The sequence below is a fragment of the Ips typographus genome, linkage group LG12 (assembly GCF_016097725.1).
Source record: "Ips typographus isolate SLU linkage group LG12, UJ_Ityp_2.0, whole genome shotgun sequence".
NCBI classification, from domain to species: Eukaryota; Metazoa; Arthropoda; class Insecta; order Coleoptera; family Curculionidae; genus Ips; species Ips typographus.
The window spans coordinates 493,026-520,621 of NC_138433.1; the positions used below are offsets into that span (position 1 = coordinate 493,026).

At 37.7% G+C, this 27,596-nt stretch overlaps 9 protein-coding genes across 17 annotated transcripts; 4 read left to right on the forward strand and 5 right to left on the reverse strand.

Moving 5' to 3' along the window:
• The first annotated feature begins 22 nt into the window (after positions 1–22).
• LOC145736382 (actin-related protein 2/3 complex subunit 3-like) lies at positions 23–761 on the forward strand. The gene has a single exon (XM_081990799.1). The coding sequence runs from the start codon at positions 169–171 to the stop codon at positions 700–702; it is 534 nt and encodes a 177-aa protein (XP_081846925.1). The 5' UTR covers positions 23–168; the 3' UTR covers positions 703–761.
• Positions 762–849: 88 nt separating this feature from the next.
• On the forward strand, positions 850–3,889 carry LOC145736350 (dnaJ homolog l(2)tid, mitochondrial). 3 transcript variants are annotated; one of them, XM_081990733.1, is made up of 10 exons: positions 850–1,087; positions 1,779–1,993; positions 2,047–2,162; positions 2,216–2,348; positions 2,399–2,540; positions 2,592–2,750; positions 2,806–2,999; positions 3,049–3,262; positions 3,594–3,659; positions 3,721–3,889. In XM_081990733.1, exons 1-10 carry the CDS (start codon positions 937–939, stop codon positions 3,732–3,734), a joined length of 1,404 nt encoding a protein of 467 aa, XP_081846859.1. In that variant the 5' UTR covers positions 850–936; the 3' UTR covers positions 3,735–3,889. The 3 variants fall into 3 exon arrangements, with proteins under 3 accessions (XP_081846859.1, XP_081846857.1, XP_081846858.1); XM_081990731.1 differs by having other exon boundaries at positions 3,594–3,889; XM_081990732.1 differs by lacking the exons at positions 3,594–3,659; positions 3,721–3,889 and adding an exon at positions 3,365–3,561.
• Positions 3,809–7,373, reverse strand: Nab2 (Nuclear polyadenosine RNA-binding 2). Its single transcript, XM_081990716.1, has 13 exons — positions 7,129–7,373; positions 7,035–7,077; positions 6,720–6,976; positions 6,554–6,659; positions 6,286–6,501; positions 6,072–6,234; positions 5,576–5,747; positions 5,292–5,522; positions 5,045–5,238; positions 4,794–4,949; positions 4,589–4,738; positions 4,265–4,455; positions 3,809–4,168 (listed from the first exon to the last, which is right to left on the reverse strand). Exons 1-13 carry the CDS (start codon positions 7,165–7,167, stop codon positions 3,981–3,983), a joined length of 2,106 nt encoding a protein of 701 aa, XP_081846842.1. The 5' UTR covers positions 7,168–7,373; the 3' UTR covers positions 3,809–3,980.
• A 163-nt stretch (positions 7,374–7,536) lies between these two features.
• Ufm1 (Ubiquitin-fold modifier 1) lies at positions 7,537–9,377 on the forward strand. 2 transcript variants are annotated; one of them, XM_081990804.1, is made up of 4 exons: positions 7,537–7,713; positions 7,806–7,862; positions 7,928–8,250; positions 9,031–9,095. In XM_081990804.1, the coding sequence occupies exons 3-4, from the start codon at positions 7,974–7,976 to the stop codon at positions 9,033–9,035; spliced, it is 282 nt and encodes a 93-aa protein (XP_081846930.1). In that variant the 5' UTR covers positions 7,537–7,713; positions 7,806–7,862; positions 7,928–7,973; the 3' UTR covers positions 9,036–9,095. The 2 variants fall into 2 exon arrangements, with proteins under 2 accessions (XP_081846930.1, XP_081846931.1); XM_081990805.1 differs by lacking the exon at positions 7,928–8,250 and adding an exon at positions 9,215–9,377 and having other exon boundaries at positions 7,547–7,713; positions 9,031–9,161.
• pod1 (coronin) lies at positions 9,370–17,950 on the reverse strand. 3 transcript variants are annotated; one of them, XM_081990679.1, is made up of 24 exons: positions 17,643–17,950; positions 17,389–17,590; positions 17,178–17,335; positions 16,889–17,125; positions 16,079–16,233; positions 15,912–16,024; positions 15,650–15,857; positions 15,449–15,593; positions 15,203–15,391; positions 14,929–15,096; positions 13,454–13,581; positions 13,278–13,402; positions 13,041–13,218; positions 12,858–12,980; positions 12,451–12,539; positions 12,283–12,396; positions 12,153–12,227; positions 11,859–12,104; positions 11,615–11,809; positions 11,342–11,556; positions 10,804–11,049; positions 10,636–10,732; positions 10,256–10,395; positions 9,370–10,201 (listed from the first exon to the last, which is right to left on the reverse strand). In XM_081990679.1, the coding sequence occupies exons 2-24, from the start codon at positions 17,573–17,575 to the stop codon at positions 10,109–10,111; spliced, it is 3,624 nt and encodes a 1,207-aa protein (XP_081846805.1). In that variant the 5' UTR covers positions 17,576–17,590; positions 17,643–17,950; the 3' UTR covers positions 9,370–10,108. The 3 variants fall into 3 exon arrangements, with proteins under 3 accessions (XP_081846805.1, XP_081846804.1, XP_081846806.1); XM_081990678.1 differs by having other exon boundaries at positions 17,389–17,593; XM_081990680.1 differs by lacking the exon at positions 14,929–15,096 and having other exon boundaries at positions 17,389–17,593.
• Positions 17,951–18,352: 402 nt separating this feature from the next.
• LOC145736369 (fatty acid hydroxylase domain-containing protein 2) lies at positions 18,353–21,289 on the reverse strand. Of its 2 annotated transcripts, XM_081990780.1 has the most exons (6): positions 20,909–21,289; positions 20,657–20,852; positions 19,903–20,152; positions 19,668–19,849; positions 19,343–19,615; positions 18,353–19,244 (listed from the first exon to the last, which is right to left on the reverse strand). In XM_081990780.1, the coding sequence occupies exons 2-6, from the start codon at positions 20,836–20,838 to the stop codon at positions 19,052–19,054; spliced, it is 1,080 nt and encodes a 359-aa protein (XP_081846906.1). In that variant the 5' UTR covers positions 20,839–20,852; positions 20,909–21,289; the 3' UTR covers positions 18,353–19,051. The 2 variants fall into 2 exon arrangements, with proteins under 2 accessions (XP_081846906.1, XP_081846907.1); XM_081990781.1 differs by lacking the exons at positions 20,657–20,852; positions 20,909–21,289 and adding an exon at positions 20,397–20,560.
• Positions 21,290–21,390: 101 nt separating this feature from the next.
• LOC145736377 (uncharacterized) lies at positions 21,391–22,261 on the reverse strand. The gene has a single exon (XM_081990792.1). The coding sequence runs from the start codon at positions 22,124–22,126 to the stop codon at positions 21,557–21,559; it is 570 nt and encodes a 189-aa protein (XP_081846918.1). The 5' UTR covers positions 22,127–22,261; the 3' UTR covers positions 21,391–21,556.
• Positions 22,258–24,344, forward strand: Oscillin (glucosamine-6-phosphate isomerase Oscillin). 2 transcript variants are annotated; one of them, XM_081990786.1, is made up of 7 exons: positions 22,360–22,823; positions 22,872–22,969; positions 23,022–23,208; positions 23,274–23,458; positions 23,511–23,684; positions 23,759–23,848; positions 24,221–24,344. In XM_081990786.1, exons 1-6 carry the CDS (start codon positions 22,700–22,702, stop codon positions 23,828–23,830), a joined length of 840 nt encoding a protein of 279 aa, XP_081846912.1. In that variant the 5' UTR covers positions 22,360–22,699; the 3' UTR covers positions 23,831–23,848; positions 24,221–24,344. The 2 variants fall into 2 exon arrangements, with proteins under 2 accessions (XP_081846913.1, XP_081846912.1); XM_081990787.1 differs by lacking the exon at positions 23,759–23,848 and having other exon boundaries at positions 22,258–22,823.
• eEF1gamma (elongation factor 1-gamma) lies at positions 24,332–27,586 on the reverse strand. Of its 2 annotated transcripts, XM_081990745.1 has the most exons (10): positions 27,446–27,581; positions 27,179–27,328; positions 26,887–27,102; positions 25,630–25,817; positions 25,465–25,571; positions 25,261–25,389; positions 25,031–25,190; positions 24,809–24,978; positions 24,631–24,755; positions 24,332–24,570 (listed from the first exon to the last, which is right to left on the reverse strand). In XM_081990745.1, exons 1-10 carry the CDS (start codon positions 27,455–27,457, stop codon positions 24,415–24,417), a joined length of 1,413 nt encoding a protein of 470 aa, XP_081846871.1. In that variant the 5' UTR covers positions 27,458–27,581; the 3' UTR covers positions 24,332–24,414. The 2 variants fall into 2 exon arrangements, with proteins under 2 accessions (XP_081846871.1, XP_081846872.1); XM_081990746.1 differs by lacking the exon at positions 25,261–25,389 and having other exon boundaries at positions 27,446–27,586.
• Positions 27,587–27,596: the final 10 nt, after the last annotated feature.

Below are 27,596 nucleotides of genomic sequence, written 5' to 3' on the forward strand. Positions count from 1 at the left end.
TCATCATCACAATTCAGTGTTTCCTATTGGTGGAGCTTATTGTAAGTCGGGTTTTTAAAAAATATGGGTGTATTTGACATTTGAGGTTATGCGATTTGTGATTAATCCTTCAATCCTTGGTGTTTTGTTGTTTAGTGTTTAGTTTAACTAGTCGGGAGGTAATCCATAATGCCAGCTTATCACTCCACATTTCTGGAGCCTCAAAAGGTGGTAGGAAACACGGCAGTGTTGCCGTTCAAGACCAGTTGCCGAGGCCCAGCCCCACAACAAATCGGTACAGACCAAGACATCATCGACGAGGCCCTGTATTACTTCAAAGCCAACGTATTTTTTCGCACGTACGAAATTAAATCGGAGGCCGACCGTTTGCTCATTTACATCACTCTGTACATCACCGAGTGCTTGAAAAAACTGCAAAAGTGTGCGACCAAGAGCCAAGCCCAAAACGAAATGTACACCCTGGCCATATCCAGGTTTGATATACCGGGTGATGCGGGATTTCCTCTAAATTCCGTCTACAGTAAACCGGGCAATGTTGTGGATGCGGAATTTTTCAAGGCTTATTTAACGCAATTGCGTCAGGAGGTGGGTTTGAGGGTGTGTGAAAAAGTTTTCGGGGACAGCGGTAAGCCTAGTAAGTGGTGGTTGTGCTTTGCCAAAAAGAAGTTTATGGACAAGTCGTTGTCAGGACCGGGCCAATAGTTTTATTTATCTATAATAATAATAATTAAATAATTGAATAAATCAAATACAACTTCAAAGTGTTTTGTTTTTATTATTATCTGGAAACTGTCAAATGTGAAAAAGTAGGTGACACCTGTCAATTGTCCTGACTGTCAATATTGACGTTTTCATAAATGGGGAAGTTAACCTTTGATTGTGTTGGCCTGTAAAATTTTTCGGTTTTTCAAAAACGTTTTCCCAGAAAACCATCAAATGGCAACGTGCCGTAATCTTTGGGGGATCATAAACTCCCGGCAGGTGTTGATTTGTATCGCGCCCCAAGTCACGAAAAATGTGCGATTTTTACACCAAGGCCGAAATGGTTTCTTAACCAACAAATTGGCCAGCCCAGCCGGGAATAATTGTAAGTTTTTCTTGTCTCTGCTTTCCAGGGCTTAAAACACTGTAACATATTCGTTATTGTGCTTTTGTACACATTTTCGGGGTTCAGTATTATGTCAAATCAATTGGGGAGTGTAACATCATTTTTAATGGGGCTCAATGTTTGGAATGTGAATGAATCTTGCAAAAAAAAAACAATCTGGGGCAGTCTAATAAGCAAATATAATGAGTGCTCAAATACTAATGGAAAATTCTGTGTAAATGGCAGTAGATCTCTTGTGCTTAAGTTCCAGGTAGAGTGATGCTTGATGCATTTTAATTTTCCATAAACATGAAGCCTCAAAAGGAATGTCCTGGATTACATTAAGTGCACTGTTGCCAAATTGACCTTAGACCCTTTATGACCTTCATTTTCAACCCCTTCAAATTATATAAACAATCTAGAAGTACAAAAGTTATTGGGGCTTATAAGCCCTGGTCCAATGGAATTTTTTCCTTTCTTCCATCTTCCTAAGAAGAAATTTCATTGGATCTTCCTTCTTCCTAGGAAGAAATTCCATTGGACCACGGCTTATAAGCCCTGATTACTTTTGTATTTCAGATTTAACCGGCCGGTGAAAGCCTTTATAGTCTGATAATCTAGAAGTAACTAATAATTGTTTTGTTTTTTTTTAATGTCATATTTTTAATATAAAATGTTAATGATATAATAGGTAATCAATTGAACACAAAACGGACCTTTCACCTAACATCCTCAAATTGTATGGTTAAAAAGGATTACTACGCAATCCTAGGAGTAGGTCGTAACGCTTCGGCTGGGGACGTAAAGAAAGCTTACTATAAATTAGCAAAAAAATATCACCCGGACGTAAATAAGGACGATCCGGAGGCGCAAAAAAAGTTTCAAGAGGCTTCTGAAGCCTACGAGGTGATTGCAATATAAAATTAGGTTGTTGGGTTGTTTTAATGAAACTGGTTTAGATTTTGGGGGACGAATCAAAGCGCAAGCAATACGATACTTGGGGGGCCACCTCGGATCAAATGGGCGGTATGGGCGGGCCCACCAGTAGTACGGGACACGGGGCTCAAGGTTTCGGGTAAATTACGTCCGTATTTACGTTATTAGTCACTTTAACAAGTATTTAACCAGTCAACACTGGGAGTACCAGTCCACCATAGATCCGCAAGAGTTGTTTAGGAAAATTTTTGGTAACGCCGGATTCTCCAAGTCTCCCTTTGAGGATTATGCTGAAAGTCAGTATGGCTTTGGTGATTCACAAGAGGTTTGAGTAGTTTTTTACCTTCTTGCTTGTATTAAGCAGTGTTATTGTAGGTAGTTTTAAGGGTTACATTTAGTCAGGCAGCTAGAGGCACCAATAAGGATGTGACAATTAATGTGGTAGATTATTGCCCTAAATGCAAAGGGTCAAGGTGTGAGTTGGGGCACAGCCCTACCAAATGCACCTACTGTAATGGTGAGATTGCCTTTCTTATGGTTTGGCGGGGTTATTGATTGAATTGTTAAGGTACTGGAATGGAAAGCATTACAACCGGACCGTTTATAATGCGTTCCACATGTCGGTACTGCCAAGGAACTAGGATGTTTATAAAAAATAAGTGTATAGAATGTGAAGGGAAAGGATCAACAGTGCAAAGAAAAACCATCACAATACCAGTTCCAGCAGGTTAAAAAAATTTTGTTTTAAATTCTCCCAGGGACAATTTAATTTTTTTTTTTAGGGATTGAGGATGGTCAAACTGTCCGAATGTCAGTGGGGAGCAAAGAGATATTTGTCACTTTCAGGGTAGACAAGTCCGATTACTTTAAAAGAGATGGCGCAGACGTGCACACTGAAGCTGATATATCAGTCTCTCAAGCTTTATTAGGTGGTTCAATTAGAATACAGGGGTTATACGAAGATCAAGTGCTGCAGGTACGTCCCATTACGACTGGTAAACGGTTTTCTTACGTGATTTATATAGATTAAACCGGGGACTTCGTCACACACTAGAATCAGATTGTCTGGCAAAGGAATGAAGAAAGTGAACGGCTACGGAAATGGAGATCATTACGTAATGTTGAAAATTAAAGTGCCGAAACATTTGAACGCGAAACAAAAGGCATTAGTTCAGGCCTACGCCGAACTAGAACAGGACACGCCTGGACAGATTTTCGGAATCACTTATAAAACGGACGGTGAGTAATAATGTGTTGTTTACTCTAGTAACAAGAAAGACATTATCTTCGGTCCTCCAGTCCTTTTTGGTGGGAAATTAACTAAATTTTTGTTTTTGGCAGGGACTGGAGGACACGACGAAATGCCTTACGCGGGCGGCGATCTAAAACCCGAAAAGGAAAGCCTGTTGACCAAAATAAAAAATGTCATTTTCGGCTAACTGTCTAATTAGTCAATAAACCGCAGTGTTATTGTTTGATCGTTGATTGTGATGGTATTATTATATTAAAAAAGAAAACAATAAAAATGACATAGTAAATCAGGCATTTCATTCAGATTTTTCTGTTGTAGGGAATAAAGTTTGTATAACAAATGACAGTCAAGCCCTTCTCGAATCGATCAGGTTGGCTCTGGAAGGTAAGATGGAGGAAACACAGCCTACGTCTGTTAGTAATTTAAAGGATGGTGATAATAATAGGGAGAAAAAAGTAAGACTTAGAAATAAAGGAAAAACGGATGAGGTTCCGAGCGATTCGGACAAGGAACAGTTACAAAAGAAAAACTGATTATTTTTTAAGTAGGCTGCTTATTTTGTTATATGCCACTAGTTAAGAATGATACGCCAAATACAATTTTACAAATAAAAACTGCAGTTTTTGATAATCCTCATTCTAAAACTTACTAATATCCACACAATCAGGTGATTAACTTAAGACACTTTTGTGATGATCTAGAAACTTATTTAGCGGTCCAACTGAAGTTTTTCCGGTTGTTTGCCGTCGGATGAGAAAACGTGCACGTTGCCATGTTGTTGCAAAATTTCCCGTATTTACACGGTTTAGGGTGGTAGAACTGACACTTGGGATTCGTGCAATTCGGGAAAAATTTGCAATTTTGCATCGATGGTGTCGCCGTAACTTTTGGTGCTAAAACACACAATTTACGCAGACAAATTTAAGGCAAGTAAAACACTGTTGACCAATCTGATTTACGCAAATGCTGAACACAATTCAAAAACTTACCAGGGATGAGTTTGTTGGTCACGTGATCGTACGGACAGTCGCGTTTCGTGCACGAGGCGGCAAATTTACATTTCGGATGCAAGAAAATACACCGATCACCAAATTTGCAGTGCGGGAATAGTTGACAGCTCTCGCTGGGATGAACAAACTCGCACCGGTCGCCGTGTTTACATCCCGGCCAGTATTTGCATCTAAAACAGGTTTTTAAGCAATCAGTGACCGATGGTTATCTCCGGTCTAACTTAAAACACTAAGGCCTCAGTCATGATGACGTAATTTGACGGTTAAAGCACACTATGACGTATAACTGCCAACTTTCCCAACCTTTCTTTATTTTTAACCGACAACGGTGGCCGTACGACAGGCAGAACGTCCGGAATATCCGGTCTAGTCGTGACTATTTCCGTGGCGGAAATTTCGGTTTTGTTGAAAACTATAGGAGAGGGGACGCGTTTGTTTACAGTACCGTCTTCCCTACAAATTAATTTCAGTCAGATTGACCCTTTCTACAAGTGTACAGCTCGAGTACCTTAGTAATGTTTCAGCGGACAATTTACTAATAAATCCAGTGTTTTCGATCCCGTCTAAAGTAATGATAAACTGTTGTTTGTCATTTGTTGCTAGGTCATTGTGTTGTGAATTACTTTGACTGTGATTTGCCGACGGAACGTAAATGGGAGTAACGCTAAAACCGATTCAATTCATGACGTCTAACTGTATGCGCGTAAAACTATAATACCTAGACTATAACCTTATTAAATAAGACAAAACAAAACTCACTTTTCCAACTTGCTTCCAACACTTTTCGGTACATATTCCCCTTCACTATCGTAATCATCGTCCTCACTACTCAATTGCAGTCTACTCCGCATCCTATCTGAAGACTTTTTAATTAAATCCCTGGCGTTGGGTTTTGGTGACAATCGGTGCAAAATATTGTTTTTAATTTTGTCCAAAGATGTAATTTTGCTTGGCTGGAAAACATTTACGTAAAAACTTAACAAAAACAAATCCGGGAACGCAGTACTTCTTTGCCAACTTTAGGCGTTTGAGCAACGCTCCTTTGAGCCTCCGCCACGGCTTTCAACAGCAAATTCTTATTCGGTTGCACGGCATCACTGGGAATCACGCGCGGCTTTACTTTTATGGAGCTCTGCACCTCCCTTACCACCTGTTCTTCTTCCTCATTGTCCGGTTCCGGAGGGGCTTTTTTCACTATAGCCACCTTTGATTGTACCCCCAAACGACTCAAAATACCCTGCGATATAGTACATTGCATAATAATATGACGTCATACCAAACAGGGCCTACCTCTTTAATTGACTGACCATCTGTGTCATTTTTGTGGCTTCTTGAGTCAAGAGGGCTGCGGGATCGGCTTCTGCTGTCATTTCGGTAACGCGAACTTCCCTCTCCTTTTCTGTACCCAAGCCGACTACTTACCGATGATTTATCTCTTGAAGAAGTGCGATCATCCCGATTTCTACATATGCAACACATCTCAATAATACAATGCAAACTACTGTCAGTAAAAATTGGCAACACTGTTTCATGTTTTGACATTGGACAGTGAAACTCTTGGAACTTAACAATGTTGCCGATTTGACATTAATTACTATCATTTGCGAGTAAAATAATAAAGTTGCTGGTAAATGATAAGTTTTGAATATTTTCCATCATAAATCAATTCTGAATGGTAATAACTGACAATGCAGTGGAATACCACAGCAATATTTAAAACCAGGTCTGACAACACTGTAGCTTAATTTTATTTGGGACAATCAAAATATAAAGGTAGAACACTTACATAGTAGCTTTGGCATCTCTTCCAGGTCTTTTACCCAGTCTATCCAAAATTGAAGGTTTCCTACCTGAAGCTGATTGATTGTTTGGAGACTTGTCCCTTGACCTGGACAATACAGGCTCATTTTCAAATGTTATCCTTTTGTGTTTAGGCTTATTTGAGCCTTCTGAAAAGTTTTAACATCCGTAACTCCACTAATGAACATAAATGCACCCACCTTCAGAAACTGATGGTTCAGCCTCAATTTGGTGTTGTTTTGTGCTGGTAATTTCAGCTGCTCCACCATTTTCATTTTTAACTTCCTCATCACTATCAACTAAAAGTCCAAGCCTGCTTTTAACACTTTTAATTTTTTTCTCTATATCCTGCAGTTCCTGCTCATTCACACTGTCAGCCACTTCAGATAGTAAAGGAATGTCAAAGTTGTCATCCACTGTAAACAACCAGCCTAGAAACCAAGTAACTAACAAATTTACTGACTTTACCAATGCTATCCTTGCAGCTTTCCACAATAATTTTCCTATTCTTTGCCAAGTTACTAATAGGCAGATCATCAGTCATAGAAGTACTCACATCCTCTTCATTTTTTATCTTGAAAACCCCCCACACACATATGAAAACAACTTATTTAACAAACCAGGAAATAAAAACCTTTTTATGAGACTTTTCTTTCTTAACCTTCAAACTACTTTTATCATCAACAGGCACATCATTTTTCCTCTTCAAAGCCTTTTGATACACTTCAGGATTAGTTACGGTGACTTCTTTCAACTTCTTCAAAACTATATGCAGCCAGTTCACAAATGTGCTGGTTTTGGCTGACAGAAACAAGTTTAAATCTTCAGTCATTTGGGATTTTGATCGTCGGTTTGCTACCATTACCATAATGTAATCTGGGAGTTCTTCATCTGGAAACAACCCTCTAATGTTGCAGTTTCAACTTGTGTGATTATTTAAAGTACTCACCAACATAACAGTCCAGTTCCATAAGTTTAGCCTTAATGGCACTCTAAAAATTTTGCCAATTTAGTTTCGTTTTAAGTTGGTAAAATAAACTTACCCGCATTTTGTGACCCACTTCTGCTCCTATACTGTCCATTGTGGGACTTTTAAGGTGAGTGTTGAATTAAAGGCACTGGATTTTGTATGTTTATTATTCCATATACGTGCTAGCAAGTTATATATTTAGATAAACAAGGCCATGTGCAATTAAAAATGAAGCTTTTTTAAGCTTGAAGCTACCCCTAATTACAAAATTCAACAAATTAAAAGTTTACTTTTACAGAAGGGATAAATATCAAATAGAGTTGACACTGTTCAGCTGAGTTGACAAATGAGTCAAATGACATACTCGAGTTTACTTATCTGTTTTACTCACGTGACAATGCTAGTTTTTGCTGCAAACCGGTCACGTGACCTTTGAAATATTGACACACGCTCTACTATAATTATATAGGTTATGTTATAATTGTCAACTGACAGGGACTAACTCAGTAAAGTAACCACATAGCAGGTTTGTTGTGGTGTTTTTGGTGTTTTTTAACGTTTTTCAAGTCCATTTTCCACAAATAGTGTTCAGTTTAATTAAATTATTAATAATCTCTATTAAAAACTGGAACCTGTGTTGGTAAATTTATAAAATGGCGTAAGTAGCAGCAGTTCTAAAACACTGAAACAGACAAACATATTGTAGCCCTTGTTTGGAAGAACATGTTTTACAAAAAAATGTAATTTTAGGTCAAAAGTCACGTTCAAAATCACCCTCACCTCGGACCCGAAGCTGCCGTTTAAAGTGTGAGTATAAACTTTGTATTTTTTTGGTAGGTTTTCTCAGTGAATTTTTTTGTTGATAATTACAGATAACTGGTCACTGATAGAACCTACCAAATATGGACGGTAACCACGATGAGCGACAATGATACTTCTAATCTGTCTCAAATCCTTAAAAGCATTCATCATTTTGTCACCATATTTGAAAGCCCCTGGTGGGCTAAAGATGCCAGCACTGAAGATGTAATGTCTGCATTCAAATTGGGGCACTTCATTGAAAACACCATTGCCACTTTCACTAAAAAGGAGTTTTTGAGCCAGTTTTTAATTCTACTAGATGTATGGGGCAAACAGAATAATCTAAAAAGTTACAGTGAACAATTCTACAGTTTGGCCAATAACCAGTTGCTTTGTAAGTTGTTTAAGACCCCTAATGTTAAAGACTCCACTTTGGATGTGGGGGTGAGAGTTTACACTTCACTGTACCCTAAAGAAAGATTCCAAAAGTGTTTATCAGAACTGATACTAGCCACCAGTTCCTTAAAAACTATTGTGGATGTGGTTAGTGAAGACCCAACCCTAGAAAATCAGTTGATCCTGCAAAAGTGGTCTGAATACTGCAAAACTGACTCACTAAAACAACAACTAATCGATAAAGTTAATTCCTACTTAACACTGTATAAAGTTGAGGAATTCCTACCCAGATTAATAGGCATATTAGCACTGAATGGAGCCCAAAGTGAACCACTAACAGTCATAGTGTCATGTCTAGAAAACAAAATGATGGACCGTAGTTTATTGTCAAAAACTTTCTGGACCACTCTATTAACAAAAATCAACTTGAATCACTTAAAACAAGCCTGTAAACATCATACACAGTTTTTTAATTCCTTAATACACTTTATAAAATACTTAACAAGTATGATGAAATGGGATGATGTCTCAGGTGACTGGACTATAGAATCCAGTGCTTGTTTTAGTTGTGAATCACCTTATTTCAGTATAGTAATTGTATTGAAAGTGTTGTGCAGTGACACTAGTTTAAGACAAAGTGTTTTAGACTGTGTGGATGAAGTTAGTAAATATTCAAATTCAAAATTGTGCCAACAAATTAAGACTGATTTAATATAAAGCTTACTATTTTAGTCATTTTTTTTTAAATTTGGCTGATTGGTAGGGTTTTTTTTTGTAGGTTAAGTGTACCAGAAAACACTCCATTTACTGCTGTCCTGAAATTTGCAGCTGAAGAATTCAAAGTGCCACCAGCAACTTCAGCTATAATAACTGATGATGGTGTTGGCATTAATCCTCAACAAACTGCAGGTACACTACTAGTAATTATATTTATATACAGACTGAAGTATTTTTTTTTTTAGGAAATGTGTTCCTAAAACATGGGTCCGAATTGAGGTTAATACCTAGAGATCGCGTAGGTAGTCATTAAAATGTTTTGTACACTTTTTTGTTTTGCTTAAGTATTGTATATTAAATCTGTTGTGGGACTTTTAATTATAAAATAATTAAACTAACATTTTCATATTTGTTAATCTGTATTTACTGCGTTATATTACGAAACTACACTACTCATAATATTCAAAGCGTTATATATAAATTGTATATCAATAAATATAAAAAATCAATTACACAAAAAAAAAGGCTATAAAATAAATAATAATCTAAAAAAAGTGTATACACACGAGTTACAGCATTTACTTGCATAGTCAAGTACATGCTGTAACTCAACAATACATGACTTGAGTATTTTTGAGCTTACAGTTAAAAGGAGGATAGAGGAAGGAGGAATGTGCTCATAAAAAATTCAGAAGTATAAAACGACTAGACAGAATTTGTCAAAAACAGTTGAGATCGCGTCAAGTTACATGGCACTTAAAAAAAACTTATTGAAAATACTGTCCGTGAATTACTATTCTAACATAAATTGATAGATTGAAACCTAGGAATGTGATTAAATAAACTTCATTTGAGTGAGTCATTCTGGACTTGGAAGGAAAAGCAGGTTGAGAGGATCCTAATTACCTAAAAAGTGGAAATTCTCGTGTATTAGCGAGATTTGCATTATTGCCGTATCATCAGAATACACTGTAGTTTTACGACGTTTCACTTACCTCCTAACAACACAATTTAAAAAAAAAAAACAAAACGCACTAACACTACGACGGACTTTGGCTTGAGTTGGCAAACCAAGAAGGAGGGGAAATCACTTAAACAAATCACAAAAAATTAAAAAACACCGAGAGAGAGAGGTGGAATCACTCGTTCCACTCTTTATCGTCCACCCCCTCCATTTCGTCTTGTTCCAGTTTCAGGTTGACCTCCAAACGGTCACTGACTGATTTTTGAATCTGTTCCGTGGCATTTTAGTTGAGGCGCAAAAAAGTAAATCGACTGTTGCTTACCTCTTCCTGTTTATGTTTGGTTTGGGCGCCCAATTCCGGAGTCCAAGCGAGTTTATTGTACGGTTTTGAGGTGGCAATAAACGGACTAGAAGCCGATTTGTTTATCACTCTGTTTTCCTGACTAGGCTGGTTGTCCGATACTACAATAATTACATAAAATAAGACTTTAGAACAGTTTTCTGGTATAGAATGACGTAATTCAATAGTTAAGTAACAGTTGGTTAAAATATTGTTTTGCGTCATGATTAAGTGAAATGATCATGGTGGTTTTGACTCATGACGTCACAAAATGATGTTTTTGTTGTGATGTTTCATATTTAGAGCAGTTAATAGTTAATTAGTATGTATTATTAGTGCCTTTGTTTATAAATGGAACTTACGGCATTCCATTCCTTCCGGTTTCAAACTGATTCGAGCAACTGGTTTATCTTTACCACCAAACCACTCAGAGCTGCTTAGGGTTGGTATCCATGTTACCTGATTGAGTTGGAATTGAAAAGTTTTAGTGCAGTTGAAAAAAATAGCCAACACAATAAAAACGAACTTACCCTAGTAGGAGGAATCAAATCGTCTTGGAACAACTCAGTTCTTATCCTGGGAACGGTGAAGCTTAACGGTTCTATCGAATTGTTCGTCAACCGGTAAGCTTTGGCAAATTCTACGTTTTGCACGTCGCATACGTTCTTAGGCAAGAACGACAAGCCCTGGTGCAACGAGTTGCACCTGTGATGGCTCAGAGCGCAAATGTAGGGATGTTCGTCGGTGATTTCGAAAGCGTAAATCGTCAAATCGCCCTATAAACACACAATTTTACAGCCAAACATTTCATTTGACTACTTTAGAAAATCCACAGAGTTCATTTGTGTGCAGTTTTTTTTTGACCAATCACAAACTAGAAACAGTGACTTGCCATAATGGAAAGAAGAGAGAACGATTGCAATTCAATGCTGTGGACAAAGATAAAAAGAAAACTTCTTAAGTGACATGTGTTATAAAGTTATCTCCATTTTTGTCCAGTACACAAAACTGCAATTGTTGTCTCTTCTTACTAATTCTAGAATTTAGGAAAAACTGCTGCTAAAATACCTTTCCAGTGCAAAACAATGTGGAACTGTCCTCGTCGTAAAACGGTATCAAAATGGCCGGCGAAACGTCCAAACCCACCGTGTTCAGTGGACTATTCAAATCCGTAACTTTATAAATGGTAATTTGCCTTTCAGACACTTTATCGAAACCTGTCGTGACCAAATAACGTCCATCTAAAGCCCAAACGATGCGCGCGCCCCTATTTCCTTCAGGACCTGTATAATAAATTAAAAAATTAGCATTTTTAATGAAGTAGAGTGTGGTGAATCGCACCTTTTCCTTCCCTGATTGGTACGTCACTTTTCCTGGGTTGGTAGAGACGGATTTTGCCGTCTTTGCACACGGAAGCGCACTGATTACCGCACGGCGACCAACTGAAACTGAACATTTGGTCTGTGTGCCCTTTAAGGACTATTTGCTCAGTCAGCGTTGTTAAGTCCCACAGTTTGATCGTCATATCGTATGATCCTAAGTTTAACAATTTTGATTTGAACCCTAAAAATTACCTTAAACTTACCGGAAGCCAAAACATCTTTAGCAGTCGGGTGAAACTTTAAAAAGTAAATTTTATCGCTGTGAGCATTAAATTCGCGTTCTGGCTCGTTGGTGGGCTCATTTAAACCACCTTCGGCAATTCTCCACAGTTTAATGACTCCGTCATCGCACGCCACTGCCAGACGCTGATAATCAAACGGATCCCATTGGAAATCCACTACATTACTACCGTGCACCAGTGTTGGTATCACTCCGTCCGGTAATTTGCCTGTAAATTGGGTTAGTGTAACTTTTACTAGCTTTTAAAGCCACTTACCAGTTTTACTCAGCTCAAATATGGCAATTTTACCACCTGGACCGCTCAAAGGCACCGCCACCCTATCAGGATTGGCTGCAAATTTAATTACCATCACCTTCTTTAAAATTATTTTTAAAGCAGTTATTACCGTGAAATCCGTCACATTCGCCCGGAATCTGCCTGCTAAGATTTCGTATATTTTCAATATGCAAACTCTTATGGGCGGTCGTTCCCTTCAAATGTCTGAACTTCGACACTCTCCCTAAATTACAAACTCGTTTTATTCTGTGCAAAGTTTAATTTGATGGTAAATTACCGAAAACTGTGGAGGTCCTTTTAGGCGCCTGAGACGGTTCAGATTTTTTCGTGTCCAGAGATTGTTGTTTCGGCACTGGCACACTCCTCCTGAATAATATTTGTTCACTAACTGATTGTACTAAAGGTACAGAGTTGATTTAGACAGCTTGTGGCGACTTGGGGAAAAAAACGTTAATACAAAAGTGAAATTTATTGATTTCAAACTCAGTAATTAATGAAACTAAACGTCAATAGTCGAGTTGATGCTTCATCCAGTGTGCAGAACAAATTTGACTTTATTATGACGTAATTTAACAAAACAGTATATTAACCAACTGTCAAACTACGTAATCGTGACGTTCGGTTCCTTACTGATGTGTTACAAGCTGTCTAAATATACGGACCAACCCTGTAGAGTGAAATTACCTGTTGTCATCCCTCAAAACTTCATCAGAAGTCTTTTTCAGTGAGTCTTTTCGTCGCAACATTACCGGGGACTGGACGTTCTTTTCTATAATAGCTGGCGGTTGATCTTGTTGAGACTGAGATCTAATTTAAGCACAAAATTACTAGATACTGCCTTACTTAGGTAATTGGCATTAACGGCACCTTTCGTACATTCTCCGTCGTTCAGCAATGCTATTTCTCTGCGCAGAGTTTCGCTCGAAATTCGAGGCAGCCTGCTCTGTACTGTCAAAAACGTCATCGGGCTCGTTCTCTTTGGAACTGGTGCGCGTCTCGAATATTTTACGTCGTTCCGCGGTGCTGGGCGTTTTGGGAATATAACCTGAACCCCCCCCAAAAAAATACATTAACTGACTACAGCTGAAGAGTGACAAAACCAACCGGAATCCCCTGAAGTTTCCTCCTCGCCACTAGATCCCGATTTTCCATTTTCGTTTTCCTGTTTCAAGGTAACAACTTCAACGTCACTAGTGGGTGATTTTTCCTTTTCAGTTTCAGTGGCGGAACTAATTATAAACACGTCACTTTGACATTCATAAACAAAATGTTGAAATTACCTTGTTGTTAAATTTCCATTAGACGTGGTAGTAATACCGGGCACTTGGGGCACAGAAAACACTTTCTGGAACGTGTTTTCAGTGTCGTTGAGTTTCGGCGGCGTAAACGGTTTTGGTCCCAGTCTCGGCTAAAATCAACAAAACGGCCAAATTAACGATAATTTAAATAACCTAAATTGAAAAAGAAAATCATAAGTGCGCACAAAGCATATAAATAAAAAAAAATATGATGTTCGTTATGACGTGACGTAACCACCAACTATAATGGCTTGTTCTCTACCTCTAGCCATGGTGGGTGCTATAGTCTGTTCTGACTGTTGTTTCACAGTCACCAGCAAAAAAATGTATCTCGGTGATTTAAAGTAATATTATCAAAATGATTATAGTTTTAGGTTATAACCAATCAAAATGTATGTAGCAAAAATTAAACAATTCTTAGAAGGATTAAAACATTTGTAGATGGCTCTGGTAGTTTTTAGAAGGTTTTCAGTAGCATTTTGAGATCTCTGATATTCTCAAAATGGTTCTAGAGGCATCTGGCAATTTAAAACAGTTATGGGAAGGTTTAAAACATTTGTAGAGGGCTCTGGTAGTTTTTAAAACGTTCTCAATAGCATTTAGAGGTCTCTGACACCTTCAGAACAGTTCTAGAGGCATCTGGCAATTTAAAACAGGTATGGGAAGGTTTCAAATATTTGTAGAGGGCTCTGGTAGTTGTTAAAACGTTCTCAATAGCATTTAGAGGTCTCTGATACCTTCAGAACAGTTCTAGAGGCATCTGGCAATTAAAAACAGTTATGGGAAGGTTCAAAACATTTGTAGAGGGCTCTGGTAGTTCTTAGAACGTTCTCAATAGCATTTAGAGGTCTCTGACACCTTCAGAACAGTTCTAGAGGCATGTGGCAATTTAAAACAGGTATGGGAAGGTTTCAAATATTTGTAGAGGGCTCTGGTAGTTTTTAAAACGTTCTCAATAGCATTTAGAGGTATCTGATACCTTCAGAATAGTTCTAGAGGCATCTGGCAATTTAAAACAGGTATGGGAAGGTTTCAAATATTTGTAGAGGGCTCTGGTAGTTTTAAGAACATTCTCAATAGCATTTAGAGGTCTCTGACACATTCAAAATAGTTCTTGAAACCTCTGGCAGTTTAAAACAGTTAAGGGAAGGTTTAAGACACTTTGTAGAGGCCTCTTCAACTTTGAAAATGACTCTAAAGGCTTCGGACAATTTAAAACAATTCTTGGATGGTTTGCAATAGTATATAGAGAGCTCTGGCACTTTCAAAATGGTCCTGGAGGCCTCTGGCAATTTAAAACAGTTAGGAAATAAGGAATGTGACGCAACAGTCAGAAATCATTGAACAGAACTTATCAAACTACAAAAACACAAAACTACAGACTCAAAGTGCTATTGTAGCTCAAAAACTAATAAAAAACAAGGCTGAAACAATTGCTACACACAACAATCAACCACCTTATATCCTCCCAAAGGTGCGTTAGGGTTCACAGAAGTGACAACAGGGGCGCAACTGTTCGTTCTAGGCCTGGCCACTGGCTTTGGGGCCTCATCCACCACGTCACTGACTGAATTCGTTCTGGACGTTCTCGGCAATGGTTTCGGTGGAATTATATTTTGTGGACACTTTTTTAATTCGGTTTTTAAGTAATGTATGGTGGTATGGTTGGTCGTGAAAAAGTTGCTTTTTCTTGACCAATCACAAAGTAAAAAAGACTTGAGAAAATCTTACCTTATCTCTTTCAATATTAATTTCTTCTGTAGGGGTTTTATTGATCGGTTCCATTTCCTTTACAATGCTTCGTACCGGATGTGTTTCCGCTTTGAAGGTTGATTCAACCACTTTAGGCTTAGCGGGCTTCCGAGCCGCTTTAGATGCTTCAAAATCTTCCCTCAGTTTTGCTAAATCTCCCCTATGAACCTTAAAAGTTACAATTATTATAGAAACAAATAGTAGGATAGGTGAGCATGAAGTTACAATGATTGGTTCCTCTCCTTTCTCCCGTTTACTTGGGTCCAAACTGATTTTGGGGACGGGTAAGTTAACGCCACTAATCCACTGATCAGCCGTCAATTCAGTCTTGAAACCCGCAGTGTCAGGAAATAAATCAGCATGAAAATCCCTTCAAAAAAAATACAAATTCCCTACTGTTGATGTGCAGTTACCCACACAAATTACCTGTAAGTTTTTCTAGGGACTTGGTAAGTAATTGGAACCACTGAATTACTGGTCAACTGCATGATCCTATTCACTTCACCTTGCATCACATTTAAAGCTCGTTTAGGCACCAGACATGCGCCTTTAGTTTGTTCCCCAGAATGCCTAATCCCTTCAATTAAGTAAGGTTCTCTGTCCGTTACTTCCATATACCCTATTGTAGTGTCCCCTTTTCATAACAAACCGATTACTTAATGCAACGTATTTTTAACAACCAAAATACCTTTCCCAGCCAAAAAAAGCATTCCAGTGTCAGCATCGTAGAGGGGAATCAAAATACCAGTGGAACAATCCAGTTCCAAAGTTTTTTCAGTCTCTTTAAAATTTCTTAGGTCCCTAATCGACGCAATTAAACTAAGATTAACAATGAAAACTGGAAATTAAACGAACCTGATGATGATTTGTCTTAGTCTTTGCGCGTCGAAACCGGTGGTTAAAATTTTGTCTTGCTCACCCAGCCATACCACGCGAGAATCTTTAATGCTTTGATGGCTGTTCGCCTGTTTAATGCACGGCGATTCCGATCTAGGATCTATAATTCGAACCTGAAAATATTTTGGATGTTCCAAGATCATTTAAAGCATATTAGGTTATTAAATGGGTTTTTTTTTGGGACAACTGGAGCATTTTAGGGTTTAGTAACGCATTTATTTGTACTTGGGCAGCTTTTACACTCTTCTGGAATATTTTAAGCTGTCTCAAAGTGTTTTAAACCTAACCTAACCTTACTAGGTATATTTAGGGTGTATTCAACTTAGTTTTCCTCTGCAACAACCATCAACATAACAGTCTGCAACCTTGATATATTGCGCAAAACTAAGGTCATAACCATAACAATTTAATGTATCTTGTATAGTGTCAATTTTCATTTTGACCACTTAAAAATCTAAGTTAGATTAATAACTCCTTTCTAAGTATTTTTCCACTCTAGTCCCTTTTTTTGAAACCAAATAGTTAAGTCTGAAACTTGGAATTACCATACCTCATTTAGTTTTTGGTCCACAAAAACACTAAACCACTAAAAATGTAACTTACAGTCTTGATACTACACAAAATGTGTTGTGCTATACATATTTTTGGCAAGAGGGGAGGTGAGGTCAGTAAAATTTTATGATTTGGGTGGAGTGAGCTTTATACTCTATTTTTACAGTTACAGGTCACAAAAATAGTGAAAAATAAACCAAATAAGGGTAAAAATACCTGTTTATCTTTACATGAAGTGGCCAAAAGTGTTCCATCCTTTTTCCAGCTAACTGACTGTATCACCTCATCATGTGCACTATTAGAAAACACTTCCTTTTCAGTTATCAGATCCCATAAAGTTAAAGTAGTGTATGAGGTAGAATGCAGTAAATAATCAGCTGTAGGATGAAAGCCCACAGTTTCAACGCGACGTTGTTTGTGTGAGAAAACACACTCTGGGTTACTCAGGGACTCCTACCATTTAAACAAAATTAAAAAAACAAAAATTCCAAAAGATAAAACTTACAATTAATCCTTCTGGAGGTATACACCAGATTTTAACCAAACAATCTTGAGACCCAGTGGCTAAAAGCCCATCATGGAATGGTGAAAAATCTAAATCTGTTACAGTATCAGAATGGGCATGCAACAAAGGCATTAACTTGTTCTTCCTTCCACAATCATCTAAAAGTTCATAATTTGTTATACAGTGTTGTGTAGATTGATGTTAAAACTACCAATAGGTAAAACAGCTAAGCTAGAACCAGCATGGTCCCAGTTAAATGCCATAAACTTGGCTGAGGCAGCAATGTTATTCCCATAAGTTTGGTAGGAGCCCACACAAATGTCCCGTATGTAAGTTTCGGGCTTAGGCACCACAGGGGCGGCGTTTTTGTACTTAGAAGCTTTGAATCGCCAAGCCATTGTTAATTTAAAAAGCTGCTAAAACTGCTAGTCAAACAAAATATTCTGATAAGGAAATTTAACTTACTTTCACAATCCACTGGAATTATATACAAATAACGGAATGACCCCAGTAAATTACCATAGATAAAAAAATATGAGTAATAGGATTTGGTGTAGGTGTCTGAGGTAGCTAAACACACCCCTTTCCACTACTATTACTACTTCAGTAAACCAAAGGGGTGGACTTGTAACTTTGAGAGAGGAAACAAGCGGATATATCTTTATTTTACTAAACAAGACCACTAACGATGAAGTAAACAAATTTCGTGCGCTAAAAATTCAAAGTGCATTAAACAAAACAAGTCACTAATAAGAAAGAACGCCTCAAAACATCCACCCTTTTGACTTTTGCAAAATTGACGTCTGACAATGACGGAGTATCGAACAGGGTTGCCAATGTTGCCACAACCTGTCAGAAGTTTAATAATAATAATTAAAGTTGCGAAATTTATTTCTACAATAAAACAAGCATAAAAACTAATAGTTCTTATATTTTGCATTGTAAAGTGACACTTTTATAATTTAACGTGTTGTTTATCTTATTAGTGTAAATAAAAAAAATGTTAGTCGCTGATAAAGATTGCCATATTGTGTTAGGTTAGGATTAGGAAAAACACACACCAAAATGTATAGGCCTCGTTGCCGGTTTTACCATAAATACTTTAATTTACTTCTAGCTAGGTGTTCCAATTCCGATTGATTACATTGCATCAAAGGCTTCAAAGTAAAAACGGATTTAAAACACCTTAAATATATTTACATTTATTTTAGTCCTGGTCTTGTTCAGGATATTTGATTTACGTTATATAAACGACATACACAGGACAAGTAAAGCATAATATACAATCACTGAATTACATACTGTAACAATATTATTGTGCCCTTTTTTTTGCTAAAAATCCGAAATTTGTCAAGCCATTGAAATTGTAAAATCACATATACCCATCAAAGCAGTCTTAGGAAATTATTATATCACATTCCTTAAATTAAGCAGAATAACAAAAAATTACGTCAAAACGAGTCGCGTGTGTTAAATTTCTGCGTTGTTGTCAAATTGATTTAAAATAAAAATATATTCTCTGAACAACAAGACATTCCAAGCCGCCTCATTTGCAATAGAAAATACTTAAGGCACAAAAATACTTCCCCACTCCAGAAAGTCGCATGTTTACTGGGCAAACATAATATTATCACACAAATAAATCACAGCCTCCATCCTTTTTTTTTTTAGCCCAGTACTTCTGTCACTCATCATTTTGTTTGAATTCTTCCCCTCTGACATGTTTTACAAGAAAATAATTCAATTTACACAGTTTTTGATAGTTTATACAAAAATAAAAAAATGTGGAAACCAACTAGTTGGTGCCATTTGGAAGGTCTTGTTTAGCAAAGACCACGTTTACAACCTTCCTGAACAATCGAAATCGCTACTTTTTATTGTTGCTTCAAGTCGTGCTGCATTTTCCAGTACTTCATTTTAGTTAGTTGAGTGTCGGGAATGGCCACTCTAGGTGGGATGAAACTCAGCATCATAATGTGCCTTAAATAGGCTCGAGTTTGTCTGAAAGCGGCGTCCGTACCGTGAATTCGGTCCAACACGCCCAATACCCCAAAACAGTTGTTGAATCTGAAACAGAGTTAAAACCGGCAACCTTGTACAGTCATTTACAGTTTGACGTTTTGACGCGTTGTTTGGTCACGTGACATTCGTTTTACACAACTTACTTCAAGTGATGGAAATCGTGCGCCTCAGGACTGGGGAAAAAAGGTAAATGATACCCGGAATGAGCGTTCAAGGTACTCAAAATTGCCATGGTAAACCATAGCCAGGCGGTAGCCACGTGGGAGCCCATGATAAAGACCCCCAAAAATGGCGGAACCAAATTCGAAAAAATATGCTCCACTGGGTGGCAGTAGATGGCCGTCACTGCAATGGGGGCAGTCCATTCGTGGTGTTGTTTATGGATGTACTTGTAAATGTGTTTGCTGTGCAAGAACCTGGAAAGTTTTTATTAGTATTTCGGATGTTTCCAGAGTGATAATAAGTGACCTGTGAGAGTAATAGAAAGCAGCCTCTTCAACTAAAATGTGAATGGCCAGTTCGTATAGTACCCAATGGAAAGTAGGCAATTCCCGGATACCGGGAAACCCTCTCCATCGCATTAAGTAGTACATGACGTAAGAAGAAGGGATACCAATCGCAATTTGGTTCAGTACGACACTCCAGATCACCTTTAACAATGTTAGGTTAAGTTCAGGTAAGGTGTATTTTTTTTAAAGAAAACCTTGAGTAGTTTAATATTATCCACTGGTTCATTGGTACCGGGCTGTATTTTGTATCTCCGGATTACGGCCGGTTTATTCGTAATGTCCATGACGGTGTAAACGCCTCCGACTAACCAATAAACGCCAAACACAATGGCCGTGGACCCAAACACCCACAACATTAAGGGATCCTCGCCGGCAACGTTCAGAAATTTGTCCCATTGGGCTTGCCAAAAATCTCCTGAGGCTCCCCAGAATTTCTGAGCGTGCCTGGAACAATGCATTTTAAAGTTGGCGCCTATTTTTAAAACCTTTTATGTTAACTGTCAACAATTTGACAGTCTGACATCCATAGACGACCGTGATCATGTGAACACTCTAAATAAGAAAAACGTCTAACCACCTGACAGTTTATCAACACAAGTTTACATTGCTAGTAAATAAATATATAAAATTAAATTAATTTGTTATTTAAAAGTGGAGTTGATTGATACAAGCACCATACAACACATACCTAATTATGGGGTGATAAAAGAGAATTTGTTCCATTTTGAAACGCCACGTCTGTAAACGTGCTCCTACCACAAAAATCTAGCACACAATAGCGCACTTGTAACAAACAAATAACAGTGCAAATTGTTGTTAATGATAGGAGGGACAGTACGCAATGAAACGATAGCGTTTAAGGATCGCGAAACTGTTCGCCGTTATCTCAATCATTTGATTTGCGCAAAAAAGCGTGTTTATCTATATAATAAACAAAATAATACGTACCATGTTATGGTGTTGCGGGCTGCCGCGAAAACAACTAAAGCAGTACCAATAACCACCAGTACGCTACCCAAAGACGATAGTATGGAACTTGGTTGTTCTTTGTAGAATGGGTTCTCATAGTTTTCTTTACCCAGGACGGAAGTTTCGACCAGGATGTCCGGTTTTTTGGCTTTTCCTGACATTTTTCACTGCTTAGCTACAATAGAAAGTAAATTTCTTTTGTTGTCAATATTAGTGTCACTTTGTTAATACCTTGGCACCTACATAATCATTTTTTTACAATTTTAGTGCAGCCTGCAAGGTTACCAGCTAAATTATCTACTTAATTACTTATTGAGAGTGTTTACATTCAAAAACAAAAATAGCTCGAAGCTGGATAATCAATACACTCTAGGTGCACATGTCCTCTATTAAATGCGGCGTATTCACCTCTTTCAAGCCGACAGATTTGGTTTACCGAAATTTTAGACAAACCGTTTGTTGCTTGAACTCTGCGGTTCCAGTCTAGGACAATAATGGAATAATAACAACAAAATGAAAGTATTCATTATACACGCGGAATTGAATACGGAAATTGCGGGCGATTAGAAGGACAAAGAACCGGAACTACCGCCATCTATACTGGAGGATTGAAGCTGTAAAACTTCAGCACCCTCTAGCTGGTTGTCGTAAGTGTGCCAAAATGGATTTGACATTCGGTCACATGACCACTTCCCTTATCATCAAATTACTAATTTAATTCAGTTCTAACATAGTATATTTTCATCTGTTATCAATCAATAAAACCCAAACATATCAAAGCAAGGCTTAGTGTAACATTTGGTATAAAAATATTCAAATTTAATATTTTAAAGTATCACAACAGCTTCAAGGCACTTTTTCACTTAAATTTTCACCCAATCAATTTTGATACATTCCATCAACCAGAAAATCCATCCTTTTGTAGTTGCGATGTTGCCACCAATCCGCACCGCGTTTATAAATCAAGGAAATCACCACTGCCACAAAGGGAACAGACATAATCACAGCAACAATGGGAGTAACATATTTGGCCCTGTTAATTTTATTACTAACCCAACCTGACTGAATTTCATTCACTGTGATACTCCCAGTTTCTTTACTGCTGTTAGCTTCAATGTAATCAGTGTCTGATTCAGTTATCAAAGGTTTGGTGCGTACTACTGGTTCAGTTTTATTACTAGACTCTTCAGGTTGAATCACCCCTTTTTTTGGCACACTGGGTTTAAAGTGTTTAGGTGGTGGTGGTTCCTCATAGTTTGACTTGGAATTGTTTGTGGCGTTGGTTGGTTCCGCAACGTGTTCCCGACCCGTATGTAGGGCTACTGAAGCACCCGTGGTGGAATTTTGCGCGTTTACCCAGGAAGTAGAGTTTGTGGTATTTTGTGGTTCCACTTTACAAAAACCGACTAAAAACATCAAAATTAGGGTTGTGATTGTAGTGTGCGACATGATGGCGTCAAGGCTTTAACATTTTATAAAAAAAAACTAACGCACAATCACAAAAAAGTTAAAAAAACAAGCTACATCTGGATGTAAAGTTGAGTAAACAGTAAACTTTCTCCTATACAATTTGGAACTGACCAAATCCTAACCTCAATCTGTCAAACACACATCAAATTATTTTTCACATCGTGTCAATGAATTAATTCATAATGGAATAGATGGAAGGGCCACGTTCGTTTACAAACGTTTCCCAGACTTCGTCTCTGATAATATTATTTAATCTAAAATCAACAAACATTTGAAAAACAGGATGAACTATTTAATTAATCATTGTTTGTTCTTAAATAAATCCACGAAATGTTTGTTCTGTATCGGTGATATGAAGATTAACCTCATGATTGTGTAGGTTTATCAAACCAATAGTGTATGGCTTTCCCTTTTACAGGGATTTAGGTCAATACACTTTGTGGGGAAATAAAAACGACCGGTTTCGTCAAAACCATTTGTGTGCATTACAAGTCGACCTTTCTATGTGGCTAGTTGGTTTTTAAGTGTTCTAATTAAATTGAAACATCCAAAATGAGGCTGGTTATCCTAGATGAATCTAAATTTGTCTCAGAATGGGCTGCTAAATATGTAGTGAAGAAAATAAGCGAATTTCGGCCAGGCCCTGAAAGATACTTTGTTCTTGGACTGCCTACTGGTAAGGTATTTAAATGTTAATCTAACCTGTAATACTTTAGTATTTCAGGAAGTACCCCTTATGGCATGTACCAAAAACTAATTGAATACTACAAAGCTGGAAAAGTATCCTTTAAATATGTGAAAACGTTTAATATGGACGAATATGTAAGTTTTTTTTTCCGGTAATTTATTAGAGACAAAAATAAGGTTTTTTTAGGTAAATCTTCCTAGAGACCATCCAGAAAGTTATCATTACTATATGTGGAACAACTTTTTCAAACACATCGACATAGATCCGAAAAACGCGCACGTTTTAGATGGAAACGCCCCGGATTTGGTGGAGGAGTGCCGAAAGTATGAAACTAAAATTACAGAAGCTGGAGGAATTGATTTATTTATTGGAGGCATGTGAAAGTCGTGACTATGAAGTTGGGTAATCCTGGCCTTACCATAACATTTTGATTAACAGGTATTGGCCCTGATGGCCATATAGCCTTCAATGAGCCAGGCTCATCTCTAGTTTCACGAACTAGAGTAAAAAGCCTGGCTCAGGACACTTTAGAGGCAAACGCTCGATTCTTCGGTAACGATATCAGTAAAGTCCCTAAACAAGCACTTACAGTGGGCGTAGGAACTGTAATGGACGCCCGAGAGGTAGCACCTGCTAAATTACAATAACAATCAATTTGTATTGATTTTTTTTTAGGTAATGATCTTAATAACCGGTTCACACAAAGCCTTCGCCCTTTACAAGGCTATAGAAGAGGGCGTGAACCATATGTGGACCGTATCAGCTTTCCAGCAACACGAGCACACTTTGATTGTGTGCGACGAAGATGCCACCTTAGAGTTGAGAGTGAAGACTGTCAAATATTTCAAGGTATATAATTTTTTGTGCCTTTAGATTATGTGGTTATGAATGGGCTTCTAGCAGTCACTTTTTTCTTATTGAAGGCACTAAGCGACGTCCACCAAAAACTGATTGACGAATCGGAACCTTTGGAGAGATACCGGACAATACATTAGTTTGTTTGGCATATAAAAGTAATTAAATTTATATCAATACTGGTTGAAGGGACAAACTGATATTCAGTATTGTACTGTAAAGGCTATTAATTATTATACATAAATTTAGTTTAAAACAGTTTACATGGGTTATCAGTCATAGCCTACTAGCTCGTCAAAAATTGAAATGACAATTGGCGTTTCAATGTAAGAGATACTGCCTCTGGTGAACAGTTTCTGGCATTTCTCGGTTTGTTTACATTGTTTTTGGTTGTAATATTATTTAAAATGTTAGGTTAGGAACGTGTTGCCCGATTTTAGTTTGCCACAATCTTAACTTGAAACGTCAATATTTTACAAAAGTCAAACCGTCATTTTGTACATATTTTAACTGCATTTTCATTTTTTCAGGATTTATCAAGTGACTGCAACAAATTGGTGGAAGGAGTTTAGTTTTTTAAGGAAGTAATATCAACATTGTTTTCTTTTTAAATGTACGATAGAGTAAAATAGACAATAAAAAAAATTGAATAAGCCCACGTTTAATCACAAACAAGAGTATGCTGGCATGAACAAAACGAAATACAAAAAAAAATAGTTTGAACTTATTTGAATATTTTTCCTTGGTTGAACTTTCGGCCCTGTTTATCGGTGCCGGTCCACGAGAAATATTCCTGAACTAGTTTCTTCGTTTCCTCTGATTTGGGGTCCAATTTTTTCCAGTCGTAGACCTCGTAGTCTATTTGCCAGTCAGGACTCAACTACACAACATTATTCAATATTTCACTATTTAGCAACCGGTTAATCAATCAGTGACTTACGGGGAAAGCGAGGTCTTGACCTCTCCAAACCCACACGCCCGAAATGGTGCTGTTGTTATCCTCGCCAAACAAGCAAACTGACGCGAATGCTTGTTTTCGCATTTTATCTAAACGCTGGAACATACCTGGAATATAATAATTAATAATAACAAAGATTTAGTGCAGAACTAGTGTATACCAGTAATAAGGTTACAGCTCATAAAAACTTTAGACAGCTCTTCAGGATATTTGTACTCTCCATACCAGATGGAGTAGTTTTCCGGATCGAACTTTTCCCAGAAGAAGGGAATGGATTTACTCTCGTCCTCGTTGGAGTACACTCTTTTGAACTCATCCATGTTGAAAGTACTGTAACATGGCAGAAATTAGCTTGACAGGGATGGGAATTGTAAAGGCTTACCCTTTTGGCATTGAGTCAAATGGGTCTTTACTTTTAGGTTCAGCAGCCAGAGCCAGCTCAGCGGCGTCCGGTTCCTCTTCAGGTTCCGCTTCCTTTTTCGGAGTCTCTTTTTTGGGCTTCTCCTTCTTGTCTTGTTTCTTCTCATCCTTCTTCTTCTTACCTAACATTAGTATAGCAATTCAGTTACTCCAAATAAAACTTTTAAGTACAAAACTTAAACAACCCCTCACCTTTTTTTTTACCAGGTTTATCGGAAACCGGTTCTTTTTCTGAACTTTCGTTGCTCACTTCTCTTTGTTTTTCTTTATTTTCTTTATGCTTACATTCCTTATTTACCGATTTATTTTTAGTTTGAGCAGCTTGTAAGGTAAATTCAATAACAGTTAAATGTCGTGCTTAAGGTTGTTAGCAACTCCACCAATGAGAACACTTACCATCTCCAGAGGCCTGAACTGCACCAGCTTCCGCCGGTTTGTCGCACAGACTCACATTTCCCAGCACTGCTTTGAATTGCGGTTGGTTGATTAACGTATCAAACCATCTGAAAATAAATAATATTAATAATACAAATACTCTGTTAATTAGAGCTATAAAAGCACCTGTTGACGTTGGCAAAAGGCTTTCTGTACTCCGGGTCCAGGACGTACTTGTAGGGATTCAACAAGTTGCAGGCTACTACGATGTCGGCTAAAGTTATGCGTTCACCAACTAGGAAAGTTCTGGTCAACAAATGACTGTTTAAGACTGATAAGGCAGTTTTCATGTCATTTTTAGCTCTCTGGAAAGCCTGTAAAGGCAGAATTTTTGTTAACATTTATTGGGAAGATCAAAGGCAACACCTTGAAAATATGAACACCGAAATCTAGGCCGCATTCGTTTTCAAGCTCCATGGAGCGAGCAGAGCGTTTTTGACGTCACAATGATGTAATTTGACAGTTGATCAAATTACCGTTTTCCCAAATTACGTCATCGTGACGTCAAAAAAGCTCTGCTCGCTCCATGGAGCGTGAAAACAAATGCGGCCCTAATTGTCAAGAACGTATTAAAATGAGACAGACAGACATATCTTTGTCTCACTCAGACTCAGCGAAATGGAAAAATCGTGAATGTTCGCGCTGGTTCGGGGCCGACGCCATTTTGATTATAATTTTACGTTTGATGACAGTTGTAATTTGTTTTTTATTTTGATAACCTGAAAATGCCTAAACACTGCAGAAAGTCAAGGAAGTGCATACAGCAACTCATTTTTGGACCGCAAGAAACTGTCAAGTTGAAAAGGAAGTGAATAAACCTCTGTTACTCCTTAAATCCAGTTTTGAAGTAAGTAATTCTATTATACAATGCATTTAAGTATGTTTTTTTTTGTGATACATGGAGAGTAAAATACAATAATTATTTGATGAAGCATATTATAATTAGAAGTAGCAACAGTAACAAAAACATGTGACCTTTGCATAACAGGTGCCATTTAAACTTATTGCCAATTTCATATTTGTCCCACCAAAGATTCTTTAATTCAAATAACCCCGAGTCTAATTCATTATAAAAGTATGAGAGCTAAAAAACATTGTACCTGCTCTGCCAAATCCAAATAAATTAGGGCTGTAAAGAGGTTAAAGTGATAACCTTAAAAAACAAGATGAACTTGGCAATACACTTACCACTATTAAGATGCATAATACACACACATTGTTTGACACTCATTTAATTTATAGGAACTTATCAAACATCCTATATAAATGGTTTTTAAAATGTCCAAATGATTTACCTCTTTATGTTACAACTACAGCAATGTGATAATGCAAGTAATTGCCTTTGAAAGAGGGTGAGAAACATTACATTAACGATCTACTCACCTCCTGAGAGTTTGGGTTGTTCTTGATAATGCCCAGAATGGGGAACACCCAAGCACAACCAGCTGGCAACACTTCACCCTCAGCAAACCCAATCCATTGCAAAATTTGAGCCTTGTCGTACTCGGATTTGCCTTTCAGCTGATCGTTGGCGACGATATAGGCAATTGCGTTGCTGTCCTGTAATAGCTGCCCATTTTTTCCCTCAAAAGCTGGAATCTACAACAAATACTTTGACAGTTACCCTAACCTCTCAATTGGTAAATAATAAGTTTTTAGGGAAAAATCTACGTACCTTTCCACCTGGAAACTTCTTTAGGAAGTCCTTAGTTTTGTTGGTTTCGCCGAACACGAAATTCTCAGCCACTTTCAGGTCGGCCTTTGAGTATTGGGCCGCAATCAGTGCTTTGGCAGCCCGGAAATTGTCGGGGTAGGTGTATAAAGTCTACAAAAATATTAACGGTAATTAATGGAGGAAACTTTCGGGTACAATTTCCAATAATAATTGTCTACGGATCTATTTTAATAACCAAGATGATTAAAAATAAGTGAAACAACTTACGCCGGCAGCCATTCTTGAATCGGTCAAGAATCAGAAGGACGATCGACGTCGAGTGAGGTAGGCAACTGCAAATACAGCGATCAATATTGCTGACAGTATGCATTCTAACCTAAAAAACGCATATAATTTTTTTTTAACAGTACAACAATTT

Bases quoted from the DNA above. Each gene is read 5' to 3' on its own strand.
- LOC145736382 (XM_081990799.1), top strand. From the start codon at position 169: ATGCCAGCTTATCACTCCACATTTCTGGAGCCTCAAAAGGTGGTAGGA.
- LOC145736350 (XM_081990731.1), top strand. From the start codon at position 937: ATGGCAACGTGCCGTAATCTTTGGGGGATCATAAACTCCCGGCAGGTG. The intron at 2,541-2,591 runs GTGAGATTGCCT...TGAATTGTTAAG, and splicing joins CAAATGCACCTACTGTAATG to GTACTGGAATGGAAAGCATT. The intron at 2,751-2,805 runs GTTAAAAAAATT...TTTTTTTTTTAG, and splicing joins CACAATACCAGTTCCAGCAG to GGATTGAGGATGGTCAAACT.
- Nab2 (XM_081990716.1), bottom strand. From the start codon at position 7,167: ATGGACAGTATAGGAGCAGAAGTGGGTCACAAAATGCGG. The intron at 7,078-7,128 runs GTAAGTTTATTT...CAAAATTTTTAG, and splicing joins AAGTGGGTCACAAAATGCGG to AGTGCCATTAAGGCTAAACT. The intron at 6,235-6,285 runs GTGGGTGCATTT...AAAACTTTTCAG, and splicing joins TGAACCATCAGTTTCTGAAG to AAGGCTCAAATAAGCCTAAA.
- Ufm1 (XM_081990804.1), top strand. From the start codon at position 7,974: ATGAGCGACAATGATACTTCTAATCTGTCTCAAATCCTTAAAAGCATT.
- pod1 (XM_081990679.1), bottom strand. From the start codon at position 17,575: ATGGCTTGGCGATTCAAAGCTTCTAAGTACAAAAACGCCGCCCCTGTG. The intron at 17,336-17,388 runs GTAGTTTTAACA...ATGAACTTTTAG, and splicing joins CTTAGCTGTTTTACCTATTG to ATGATTGTGGAAGGAAGAAC. The intron at 15,594-15,649 runs GTAATTTGTGTG...TTTTTTTTGAAG, and splicing joins GTCCCTAGAAAAACTTACAG to GGATTTTCATGCTGATTTAT.
- LOC145736369 (XM_081990780.1), bottom strand. From the start codon at position 20,838: ATGTCAGGAAAAGCCAAAAAACCGGACATCCTGGTCGAAACTTCCGTC. The intron at 19,850-19,902 runs GTTTTCTTTAAA...ACATTGTTAAAG, and splicing joins ATAATATTAAACTACTCAAG to GTGATCTGGAGTGTCGTACT. The intron at 19,245-19,342 runs GTAAGTTGTGTA...ACTCTGTTTCAG, and splicing joins CACGATTTCCATCACTTGAA to ATTCAACAACTGTTTTGGGG.
- LOC145736377 (XM_081990792.1), bottom strand. From the start codon at position 22,126: ATGTCGCACACTACAATCACAACCCTAATTTTGATGTTTTTAGTCGGT.
- Oscillin (XM_081990786.1), top strand. From the start codon at position 22,700: ATGAGGCTGGTTATCCTAGATGAATCTAAATTTGTCTCAGAATGGGCT. The intron at 22,824-22,871 runs GTAAGGTATTTA...TTAGTATTTCAG, and splicing joins TGTTCTTGGACTGCCTACTG to GAAGTACCCCTTATGGCATG. The intron at 22,970-23,021 runs GTAAGTTTTTTT...AGGTTTTTTTAG, and splicing joins CGTTTAATATGGACGAATAT to GTAAATCTTCCTAGAGACCA.
- eEF1gamma (XM_081990745.1), bottom strand. The intron at 27,103-27,178 runs GTACGTAGATTT...TATTTGTTGTAG, and splicing joins AGAAGTTTCCAGGTGGAAAG to ATTCCAGCTTTTGAGGGAAA. The intron at 25,390-25,464 runs GTAAGTGTTCTC...TTACCTTACAAG, and splicing joins AGTTCAGGCCTCTGGAGATG to CTGCTCAAACTAAAAATAAA.